General features: G+C 45.6%; 1 protein-coding gene across 1 annotated transcript in view; it reads left to right on the top strand.

Moving 5' to 3' along the window:
• Positions 1-12,861, top strand: part of LOC126106220 (rap1 GTPase-activating protein 1-like) — a 397,582-nt gene that overhangs the window by 241,584 nt on the left and 143,137 nt on the right. Inside the window, exon 3 of the mRNA XM_049912450.1 lies at positions 427-571. Within this exon, the coding sequence (XP_049768407.1) occupies positions 427-571 (145 nt within the window). The remainder of the gene's footprint in view (positions 1-426; positions 572-12,861) is intronic.

Below are 12,861 nucleotides of genomic sequence, written 5' to 3'. Positions count from 1 at the left end.
ATACAGCGGCAAAGATAGACATTGGTGTTGTTTCAGTAGATGTGATTGATAATAAAATTGTCAAATGTGAGCGGAATTACCCATACTCACCTAGAGGTCCCTGCATCTCATCGAGAAAACGTTTTCAGCCAACGTCATTTGCTGTTGAATATGTCTGTAGATATGTTCATAATTTCCTTTAATACATCGATTCCCCCTTCCCAGTTTATCTCCGTCGAATGCATTCTCTTGCTCTTCTTCTTCTTCTTCTTCTTCTTCACTTTAATACTTCGCCGCTCCCTTCCCTTTTCTGTCGCCCTTCTTCATTTTTCTGTCACACAGCAGCGCCCCCACTGTCGCACACTAAATCTTCCAGTGTAGTCCAGAGAGCGCAGCGACGGAGCTACTTGGCGAGTGGCCTCAGAGGCACGCCTTCCTGTGTTTCAGGTGTTCATCAAGTCCGAGCTGAAGGTGGGGGTGATCTACGTGAAGGAGGGCCAGTACACCGAGGAGGAGATCCTCGACAACAACGACAACAGCCCCATGTTCGAGGAGTTCCTGCAGATCCTGGGGGACAAGGTGCGCCTCAAAGGTAAGGTCGCGTCGCCTGCTCCACTACTCACCCCTCAGGTTTAACACGGCGTCCGCCAGACAGCCATCACAGGCGCGGACCAGCTCAGGTGGAGTCCCGTCGGCATTTGTACGCAGTGATTCAAGAGATAATTTTTAAGTTTGTGGTGTTGTTTAGCTTTACAGAAAATCTACACAGGCATGCAGTGTAAAAATTACATCGTGGGAGGCGAAATGGGCCGCAATGTTTAATCTTTTTTTTTTTTTTTTTTTGCCCTTTCCCTGTTTTACGAGATTTCCTTCTGCCAGCGAGTGGTTGGATTTGTTTCTCATGGGGAATTAATAATCACTTCAGCTTTATTTAGTCCTTTATTATTGGATCACTACCGGTTTCCTTTTTTTTTCTTAGGCTCCAGATGCTACTCCAGGCGAGTGTAAAAATAAATGTGCGCAACGGAAAATAATAAGCGCTAAAATGATGATTTGGCCCTGTCTTACTACCACCTGAAGCAGACCTTAGGATCTCTTAAATAAATTACAACCTAAACATAAATGAATGACTAAGGCAACTAATACTACTAAATGATAAATGTTGTTCCTGCTTATACATTTATTGTAGATTAAAAGAAAAACCTTTATACTACAAAGTTTACAATGCTTACGTAAAATTACTAATCAATCTCCCAACTCTCCCCCCTATTATGACTGCGCGCTCTAATATCAATAACGCGAAATGACTGACATCATCCATGCACCAAACACTAGAAGACACTACTTTCAAAGATGATCTACGGTAGTGTGGAAACTCAGTGGAAATAAACTAACGTGATCACAGCTGTTTAGCTTTTATAGCCCTAATACGCCGAAGCAATTTGCGATATCACCGTATGTACTGCGTCCAGTGCGTCGAAGTGATGGTTCTCGTACTCGTCTGCGACGATAGAACAACTCCAGCCACAGATAAACTCTTTCAAGCACTAGGACGGCAGAAGGCGGTCGTTTGACTAATATACTCTAATACTGTCTTCTCCTCTCTGTGTTGTACAAACGAGAAACGCCAACTCCCAGCCACATGGACGGAGTTCAGATAACGTCTCAACGTAAGTATAGGCAGAGGAACGCTTCGTACTCAACGACGACTTCCAACCAGAAGGTGAAGTCCAGAATCGTATAGGTTCGCAACAGAACAGTGCCTAACTGTTCTAACTATAAACTCTCCTGAGAGCAAAGACAGCAAGTCCGTCTGTACCAACAAAGCTGATATCGAGCGACCGTCACACACGGGCGCTCACGACTGAAGACCTCCTCTCTGCACCGTTGGCTTCTCAGCAAGGCTCGGCTCCCCACCCTCGTAATTCCAAAAACGAATCATATTCCCGGAACCACGGAATATTCTCCCTCTCCACAGATACTTCCGAACGCCGACCAACCATATTTTAGTCTTTTGTCGTCCAGCGTGGAAAGTTTGAGAGGAAAAACCTATACTTGTGCAATGGTACGCTTCTCAGTAAAAATCCTTGGAAATAACTCAGCCTGCGTGCTTTCCAATGTGCCTCTTCTTCGTTCCTCTCACCTGCATCCAAGATTTACAGCGTTCTGAAATATTATCCGGTTATGCTTCCAACCTTAGTACAATAGCGGACACTCGTCACCCAATTGTGCTCCAGAGCTTAGGTGTCACGACGTCCGTCTGGCTACTTCTTGTGTTTAAATAGGACCAACGCCTGTGTGGGCCTTCTACCCAGAGCTTGAGTTCTGCCTGCTGTTTCATCTCCACTGGCGTTCCAACCTCTACTAGTACGCCGTTTTTATAATAAAGACATTCCGTCAGTTTTCATGCAATAAGCGTTAGCAGTTATTTACAAGGCATGCGTGACAATGCCAGTCTCCTTTATATTCATATATACGATGTACCACTTAACACATGATACCTAATTGTGTTTGTAGATGACGGCAAAGTATGTGGATGGGTGCTTGTGAGGTGCGAAATTATAGCCATCTTACAAGGCTAACGCACTAAAATGGCTCAAATGGCTCTGAGCACTATGGGACTTAACATCTATGGTCATCAGTCACCTACAACTTAGAACTACTTAAACCTAACTAACCTAAGGACATCACACAACACCCAGTCGTCACGAGGCAGAGAAAATCCCTGACCCCGCCGGGAATCGAACCCGGGAACCCGGGCGTGGGAGGCGAGAACGCTACCGCACGACCACGAGCTGCGGACGCTAACACACTAATTAAATTAACTTACGCTAAGGGCAACTCACACACCCACGACCGAGGGAAAACTAGACCCTCTGACGGGGGTAGCCACACGGACCGTGACAAGGTGCCCGAGACCATGCGGCTACCCCGCGTGGCACTACTGGTTTCGTGGCACTAAAAGCAGAACATATGACTAAAGCGTTGGAGCAGAAAATCTGCAAATCTTTTTGCCCAACGTTCGTTGTCGTCGGAACAAAACACCGCTGAAACACGGTATGTCATGGAATAAAACAGCCGGATTCCGATATAGTGGATGGGCCCACTTCTCCAATCCATACGGAACCGCGAACTGGCGACGCGGCCGCGTTTTATTCTATCACATAACGCCCTTAAGTGGTGTTTTGTTCTGACGGACAACGGATCTTTGGTAAAAAGGTCCCGAGCTTCGCCGCTCTAAATTTTTGGAAATTTGTGGTAAGCTCCTATGGGTTCAAATGGTTGAAATGGCTCTGAGCACTATGGGACTTAAAATCTATGGTCATCAGTCCCCTAGAACTTAGAACTACTTAAACCTAACTAACCTAAGGACAGCACACAACACCCAGCCATCACGAGGCAGAGAAAATCCCTGACCCCGCCGGGAATCGAACCCGGGAACCCGGTCGTGGGAAGCGAGAACGCTACCGCACGACCACGAGATGCGGGCGCTCCTATGGGAAATTTGTGGAAAGATCCTATGGGACCAAACTGCTGAGGTCATTGGTTCCTAAGCTTACACACTACTTAATCGAACTAACTTACGCTAAGGACAACACACACACCCATGCCCGAAGTAGGACTCGAACCACCGACGGGGGAAGCCGCGCGAACCGTGGCAAGGTGCCGCAGACCGCGCGGCTAAGCCACTCGGCTTTGCCGCTCTAATGTTTTACTCTTATGTTCACCTGAATATGTGGCTTTTAGTGCCACGAAACCGGTAGTGATCCAATAATAAAGGACTACAAACAGCTGAAGCGGTTCCTAATACCCAATATGACTACTCATAGCTGTTCACATCAAGTGAATTCGCAATTGCGAATAATGACTACCATCAGCTATAGAATGGAATGACAACAATGAAAATTTGTGCCGGATCGGGACTCTGACCCGGATTTCCCGCTTATTGCGAGGGCTCGTCTCACCATTGGTTTTTTATCTCATTTTGCTCTGTATTATTCGTTGAATTTGTTCGGGACGGATGTCCTATGAGACCCATTCATTCTTCGTTGATCCGTTCACTCACTTTTTTATTACGGAGGGAAGCTAACCCTCTAACCGAACGTGCTGAGCTACCGTGCCGGCACCATTTACCTATTCGTGCGCGAATAGCGGCCAGACCCAAATTTCCATATGTCATGAACCATGCGTCTATTACTGTACGGGAATATACATAATGGATGTACGAATACAGGTGTGGTTCCCACTGTGCCTGTTCCGTTAACATGCATCCATATCCAAAGGAACTTTGCATTCTAACCAGAATAACACAGGCACTGTAATATTGTATCGTACTCATAGCTGTCATTGTCCTACCTAAAAGTGTTGCCGGCAGGACTTGTTTGTCTTTGGTTGATACTTTGTTATGTGGTTATTTAAACTACTAGCCATTAAAATTGCTACACCAAGAAGAAATGCAGATAGTAAACAGGTATTCATTGGACAAATATATTATACTAGAACTGACATGTGATTACATTTTCGCGCAATTTGGGTGCATAGATCTTGACAAATCAGTACCCAGAACAACCACCTCTGGCCTTAATAAAGGCCTTGATACGCCTGGGCATTGAGTAAAACAGAGCTTGGATGGCCTGTACAGGTACAGCTGCCCATGCAGCTACAACACGATACCACAGTTCATCAAGAGTAGTGACTGGCGTATTGTGACGAGCCAGTTGCTCGGCCACCATTGACCAGACGTTTTCAGTTGGTGAGATACCTGGAGAATGTGCTGGCCAGGGCAGTAGTCTAACATTTTCTGTATCCCGAAAGGCCCGTACAGGACCTGCAACATGCGGTCGTGCATTATCCTGCTGAAATGTACGGTTTCGCAGGGATCGAATGAAGGGTAGAACCACGGGTCGTAACACATCTCAAATGTAACGTCCGCTGTTCAAAGTGCCGTCAATGCGAACAAGAGGTGACCGAGACGTGTATCCAAATTACATCACGCCGGGTGATACGCCAGTACGGCGATGACGAATACACGCTTCCAATGTTCGTTCAACGCGATGTCACCAAATACGGATGCGACCATTATGATGCTGTAAACAGAACCTGGATTCATCCGAAAAAAACGACGTTTTGCCATTCGTGCACCCAGGGTCGTCGTTGAGTACACCATCGCAGGCGCTCCTGTCTGTGATACAGCGTCAAGGGTAGCCGCAGCCACGGTGTCCGAGCTGATAGTCCATGCTGCTGCAAACGTCGTCGAACTCTTCGTGCAGATGGTTGTTGTCTTGCAAACGTCTCCATCTGTTGACTGAGGGATCAAGACGTGGCTGCACGATCCGTTAGAGCCATGCGGATAAGATGCCTGTCATCTCGACTGCTACTGATACGAGGCCGTTGGGATCCAGCATGGCGTTCCGTATTACCCTCCTGAACCCACCGATTCCATATTCTGCTAACAGTCATTGTATCTCGACCAACCCGAGCAGGAATGTCGCGATACGATAAACCGCAGTCGCGATAGGCTACAATCCGACCTTTATCAAAGGCGGAAACGTGATGGTACGCATTTCCCCTCTTTAGTGAGGAACTATTGACTTTGAACGTCTGTATTCATCGAATTATTGACCACATTAACGTAACCTGTTAATAAGATCGTTTGTCATTGCAGAGAGTATTTTTCGTATTTAGTTCCGGCTTTTCTCGATGTTGCTCTCTTCGTGTACCTCGTGCAAACAAAAATGAAGCAAACAATGTAAATGTTTCGTTGCCGATGACATCCAAATTACTTAATTTATGTACCACGCTTTCACTGTTATTGGTAAAACACTTTCAGGTAGGCAATAAAAATGAGAGGCCAGCGAATACGGGAGAGACGTACTTGAAGGAGAGTGTGGTAATCACAAACACTTAAGGTGGAACTGAAATAAAGTTAGGTATACTATTTATTACTGAAACTTTACTTCAAGGATTCGATCTTAAGTTCGCATAATCAAGGTACATTAATTCTCAATCCAAAATCAAATACACTCCTGGAAATTGAAATAAGAACACCGTGAATTCATTGTCCCAGGAAGGGGAACTTTATTGACACATTCCTGGGGTCAGATAAATCACATGATCACACTGACAGAACCACAGGCACATAGACACAGGCAACAGAGCATGCACAATGTCGGCACTAGTACAGTGTATATCCACCTTTCGCAGCAATGCAGGCTGCTATTCTCCCATGGAGACGATCGTAGAGATGCTGGGTGTAGTCCTGTGGAACGGCTTGCCATGCCATTTCCACCTGGCGCCTCAGTTGGACCAGCGTTCGTGCTCGACGTGCAGACCGCGTGAGACGACGCTTCATCCAGTCCCAAACATGCTCAATGGGGGACAGATCCGGAGATCTTGCTGGCCAGGGTAGTTGACTTACACCTTCTAGAGCACGTTGGGTGGCACGGGATACATGCGGACGTGCATTGTCCTGTTGGAACAGCACGTTCGCTTGCCGGTCTAGGAATGGTAGAACGATGGGTTCGATGACGGTTTGGATGTACCGTGCACTATTCAGTGTCCCCTCGACGATCACCAGTGGTGCACTGCCAGTGTAGGAGATCGCTCCCCACACCATGATGCCGGGTGTTGGCCCTGTGTGCCTCGGTCGTATGCAGTCCTGATTGTGGCGCTCACCTGCACGGCGCCAAACACGCATACGACCATCATTGGCACCAAGGCAGAAGCGACTCTCATCGCTGAAGACGACACGTCTCCATTCGTCCCTCCATTCACGCCTGTCGCGACACCACTGGAGGCGGGCTGCACGATGTTGGGGCGTGAGCGGAAGACGGCCTAACGGTGTGCGGGACCGTAGCCCAGCTTCATGGAGACGGTTGCGAATGGTCCTCGCCGATACCCCAGGAGCAACAGTGTCCCTAATTTGCTGGGAAGTGGCGGTGCGGTCCCCTACGGCACTGCGTAGAATCCTACGGTCTTGGCGTGCATCCGTGCGTCGCTGCGGTCCGGTCCCAGGTCGACGGGCACGTGCACCTTCGGCCAACCACTGGCGACAACATCGATGTACTGTGGAGACCTCACGCCCCACGTGTTGAGCAATTCGGCGGTACGTCCACCCGGCCTCCCGCATGCCCACTATACGCCCTCGCTCAAAGTCCGTCAACTGCACATACGGTTCACGTCCACGCTGTCGCGGCATGCTACCAGTGTTAAAGACTGCGATGGTGCTCCGTATGCCACGGCAAACTGGCTGACACTGACGGCGGCGGTGCACAAATGCTGCGCAGCTAGCGCCATTCGACGGCCAACACCGCGGTTCCTGGTGTGTCCGCTGTGCCGTGCGTGTGATCATTGCTTGTACAGCCCTCTCGCAGTGTCCGGAGCAAGTATGGTGGGTCTGACACACCGGTGTCAATGTGTTCTTTTTTCCATTTCCAGGAGTGTATTAACAAGAAAACAAATCCTTGGTGTCCGGGATTACCTCACAGAGAGTGCGGTAATTACGGATTGCGTGCGGGGTAGTCGCGGACATTGTGTGGCCGTCACGGAAGTCATCGTAAAATCCTTTTGATGCACTTCAATCACACGTGCAGTTTTTGTGGGTCCATAAATTACTTTGGTAGCATTTCATCCAGTCTTCAGTGAGAGGAATTCATACTTTTCTTCACAAACAAGGCAATAATACACATTCTCGATCGCAGCCCTTAGGGCCCGTTTCTTGAATATTCGTCTTGATGTTATCATCTGTAAATGCTTGAAGGTTCTTCATAGCTTTTCTACTTTTAGGTGAACGTACAGTCTTTTCACTTTCTTTCATCCGGACCTTACTGTTTTTTCTTTCTTCTTTATTTTCTAAAATATCTTTCATAGAAGAAATATTTTTTACAGCTGAATGTGATTTTCTGACATTTCATTTACGTTTCGGATGTGGCAGTTTGGGGACATCAGTCCTAACAATATCTTCAAGTGGAACTGAATTGAACAAAACAGCTACAGGGGTTACTGGCCTCTGCTCCATACTTGTTGTCGGCACTAGACCCATCTGCGTATCAAGTATTTCTGCTCTTTGCTCATTTGACGTGAACACTGTCTGTGCATCAGTTGTTGCTTATGGCCAAATCTATGAAATGTTCATCAAATTTAATTGTACCTATTGGTCAAACATCAGCTGCCCGGGAACCATTTGCTGTTTTCTCTATATTGCTGATGCGTTTGAAGGCTTCCGTGAAAAGTGAGACAACTTCGTACCGTGCAATTCGTCGGTCTACATTTCAAGCCGTGTGTAAGTTGCATTCTCTGTTGTATGAAGCCTTGAGAGGTCCAGAATATGTCAGGACCAGTGGCTGCAGACGATGTGATGTACGTTGTGGAAGGGATAACAGTGTTATTCCATTCTGGTAACAAAGCAGATAGCAGGCAAGACTAACGCTTCATTCGCTTCTTCTTAAAAATAAAAAAGGAGGAAACATTATTTTCCTGAATCACTAAATGCCCAAACAACTGCTGTAGTAGTTGCCATGCCGACTTGTTCCTGGTTCTCTGCTGCTAAAATCCTTGACTTTCTATATACATTTGACATGCCTGTCACATCTACAAGGTAAATACGATTAACTTCGAAGTGCTATTTTGTCTACAAAGCTTGCGAGCTTGGAGAACATTTTCGCTTCCGATTCATTAAAAGCTGTAATTCTATTGATCGAAGAAGTGGACTCAGGTTTCTTTTTTTTTGGGGGGGGGGATTTGTGTTAAGGTCTTATGGGACCAAAGTGCTGAAGTCATCGGTCCCTAGGCTTACACACTACTTTAACTTAAACTGACTTCCGCTAAGGACAACACATACATCCATGCCCCAGGGAGGACTCGAACCTCCGAGGGGGGGGGGGGGGGGGGAGCCGCGTGACCATGACAAGGCGCCTTAGACCGCTCGGCCACCCTGCGTGGCGACTCAGGCTTCCGTAGGGAAATATTTGGATTTTTTTTTTTTTTTAAAGTACATCCAGTCTTTTCCTCCCATTTGGTGTGATTTGTCAAAATTATGCTTCAAATTATTTCCCTCAGCAAATCTGAAAGCTATATGCCGCACCATCTCTATGGTTAACCCGTAAAATTTTTTACTGTCTTTTAAGATATGTTCTTCTAAGTCAGTTTCGTGTTCGGAAAATATAGTTTTACATCCAGGTTTCGGTTGCTGTATAATTTCTTTCTTGAGATGGTGGTGTACAGTACTATCTGGAACAGAGTAAGTAGCAGCTGCTTCTCCCAGTGAACGTGTTTTGTTCCTGATATCCTTAATGGCTCTCTCTAAGTCGTCTAATTTGTATCCGATCTCCGTCTTTCTTTGGTAATTTCGTGGCATCTGAAACAGACGTGGTTAATTGTGTAGGTATAATTACGGACGTTCTGGATTATTCCACTCAAAATGTCCGTCATTAACGAAACATACGGTAACACAGAACAATATTTTTATTTGTCGTTAGAATCGCAAGACGCTCGCGGCGAGTACGTAAAAACATTGCTTGATTCAAAATGGTTCAAATGGTTCTGGGCACTATGGGACTTAACTTCTGAGGTCATCAGTCCCCTAGAACGTAGAACTACTTAAACCTAACTAACCTACGGACAACACTCACATCCATGCCCGAGGCAGGATTCGAACCTGCGACCGTAGCGGTCGTGCGGTTCCAGACTGTAGCGCATAGAACCGCTCATCCACCCCGGCCGCCTTGCTCAATTAGACGTTAATTCTCATAAACGATACAGCATTTCTATGTGACACCTAAAATATTATACGCCTTTAGAAGTTTACACATGTCTTACAAAAAATTTTTGAAAAAAAAATGAAGTGAAAATACCTTCTGCAGCGAGAGTGGCGTCGGTTCACAACTGTTTATTTGGCGCTGCGATTGTGTCATTGGAAATATCTCCCGTCCTTCTGTAACACAGTCAGACATGCGTGTCCGTCATTACCCCACGTCCCTGATTCCCCCACTCTCCGCCATGCACCTTTGAGCAAAGAAACTGAGAAGAATCGGAGTTCAGAAGGGAAAGGCGGATCATCCTTCGATATACTGGTTGAAAATAAAGGGAAGCTTTGCTTTGAGATTTCTCTTTAACGAATTAATGAAGAGTCTCCAGTCATTCCCATCCTACTTTACGTTAAACGGATCTAGATAATGGGCTACAGCCTCCATATGTACCGCTGTGCCGCGAAAGACCTCATGAAAATCCAAGCTACTGTACCCACTGTACCCAAACGTTTGTAGAGAATCTAATGTTCGCGGTGGTGAAATTGCAGATGCACCTGATACTGAAAGTATCTAACCAAACAGGATTTTATTGTGATTGTATCATTGATAAGATTGTTCTAAATTAATTATTCAGCAAATTTGCAGCTGACTGCGTCTGTGAACTTGGTGCTTGCACTCCTCCATGTTGCCAGAAATGCAACATGTATTTGACTCAGCAATCAAGTTTAAGAGAATAATGCCGTTTGTGCAATGGCATTAAGATAGTACTGGAAAATTAACTTTGGGCCCTGATGTGTACTTGGTTCTTTCATTGGTGGGTAACTTTACTTTACTACTCATTTTCATATTCAATACAAGCAAAGGATGTGGATTATGATTCAGGCTGTTAGATTTAAACACAATGTTGATCTCAATATATATATTGTTAAAATTTTAAGTCATACATAAAACCTACTATTTCCAACATTCTTGTAGCACGAATCACTCTTACAAAAAATTTTACAGAACGCTTACTGTGTCAAACCTTGGACATACAAATCCTAACTCTGAACATTATCTAACAAAACCAATTTGAAATCATTATATATCTTCCCTCATTTACGTGCTAAAGTTTGGTCAGGGGCAGCGAGCGCAACCTACCTTAGAGCTGTCACCACACGTCTGCTTTCTCCGGGCACCTACCTGCGACTCCCTGGTTTTTTTACTGCGCGCGCCCAGCTCTCTTAACCACCAAAGATCCTCCTACTCAAAGATATTATACTCGTTCCACCTTGCGGTTGGCAACTACCGACTATTTTCTGGAGCTACCCTGATCAGGCCTTAGCACATACCTTTCAATATATAAGGTCTGTTCAAAAAATTCCGGAACTTTGTCCACACAATTTTCCTATGCTTACCTGTTACTTATTTTGCATGGTCTCCTTCGAAATACTCTCTTCCACAATTTGATACACCGCTCCCAATGCCATTTCCACTTTCGGAAGAATCTTGGTAAGCCTCTTGCTGGGTCGCACGAAGCCGTCTGATATATACAACCTGTCGCAAATCTTCATCCTCTCAACAGGGTTGATGAGCCTTTTTTTGGACTTGGAGAACCCTGGCCAACCCACTGTGAAGATTTTATCTTGATCTCAACATCATAGCCGTAGACCACGTATCATCACCAGCTATGATTCTCTTAATAGACGTCTTCTTCTCATTTGAACGATCCACAAGCTCTTCACAGTTTGCAAGGCAAAGATCTGTTTGGTCTTGACTCATGGGGCGTGGGACGAACTTGGCGCAACACGATGCATTCCAAGATGCTGTGTCAGTATTTCATGACATGATCCAACGGAAATGTTACATTCTTCTGCAATCCCTCGGACAATCAGTATTCGATTGGGACGCACAGTTTCGTTAACGTTCCTGACGTGAGCGTGTCGGCAGACGTCGAAGGGCGTCCTGAACGATGCCCATCTTTAACTTCCGGCCATTTATAAACGTGTGAACCATTCGTAACACCGAGTACGGCCTAAGCACTCATCACCGTATGCTTCCTACATTATTTTGTATACCCTATAAAGATTGTCTTGAGTTTCACGCAATATTTAATGGAGATTCGTAGCTCCTCTAATTCTACCATCTCGAAATTCGCAAATTTTGTGAGACGGCGCTCTACTCAATACAGCACCGAACAATAACTAACAGACGTAGAACAATGAAACTTCCAGCAGTTACACGTTAAGCACAGGCGTGTGCAAGGATGCCAACCGCATTTCGGTCCAACACAGCATTGGCGCGAAATTGTGAATGTTCCGAAATTTTTTTAACAGGCCTCGTATGATATAAAGATTGTAGAGTTGATCCCGCTTTCTCTCTCTCTCTCTATCTCTCTCTCTCCCTCTTTGCAGGGGAACATTGTAGGCAACTTTGAGCTGGATATTAAGAACTTACGCATCGCAATATGAGACAATTACAAGGTTCTTTTAATTTTGCTGCGCTGTGGAGTTTTGACTGTTACTACCTCTTGCAGGGATATGTGACACTCTTTTTTTTTTAAGGTCCGTGTATATTTGTAATCACTTCTTGCTGTAACGTCTACTATTTATGCTGCAAGTTTTTATTACTCGCTTTCAGCTCTGCCAACGCCTCACAATTAATTAAACGGTATTATTTTTTTTTTCCAAGTTCTCGAAGCCATACTATTAGCCGCTGTTCTCCAGGGTATTCATTCCGCCGCATCGCCGCTAATTGCCGCTATAAATCAAATAACACTTAATTTAATTGCAGCCGGTTCCTTCTCGCGCAAGAATTCAGTAACAAACTGCGGGCAAATTCTCAGCTGTGGAAACGTCGCACTGTTTAGTCGCTTCCTACTTCCACAGATAGCAAAAACCGCCGTCGGATATCTCATTAGTCAAGTTTGTGTGTCGCTATCTGTCGAGTCGTACTCGCAGGGCATATGTCTTTTTCTGCTGACTTCGTCGTGTCGGAAAGATGTGCTGTCATTGTTCTTTACGACTCGTCTGAAGCCTACAAGTCCTCTCTACAAGTTATTAAAAAATGGTTCAAATAGCTCTAAGCGCTATAGGACTTAACATCTGAGGTCGTCAGTCCCCTAGACCTAGAACTACTGAAACGTAACTAACCTAAG

The sequence above is a fragment of the Schistocerca cancellata genome, chromosome 10, assembly GCF_023864275.1.
Source record: "Schistocerca cancellata isolate TAMUIC-IGC-003103 chromosome 10, iqSchCanc2.1, whole genome shotgun sequence".
NCBI classification, from domain to species: domain Eukaryota; kingdom Metazoa; phylum Arthropoda; class Insecta; order Orthoptera; family Acrididae; genus Schistocerca; species Schistocerca cancellata.
This window is presented reverse-complemented; position numbering and strand designations above follow the sequence as displayed.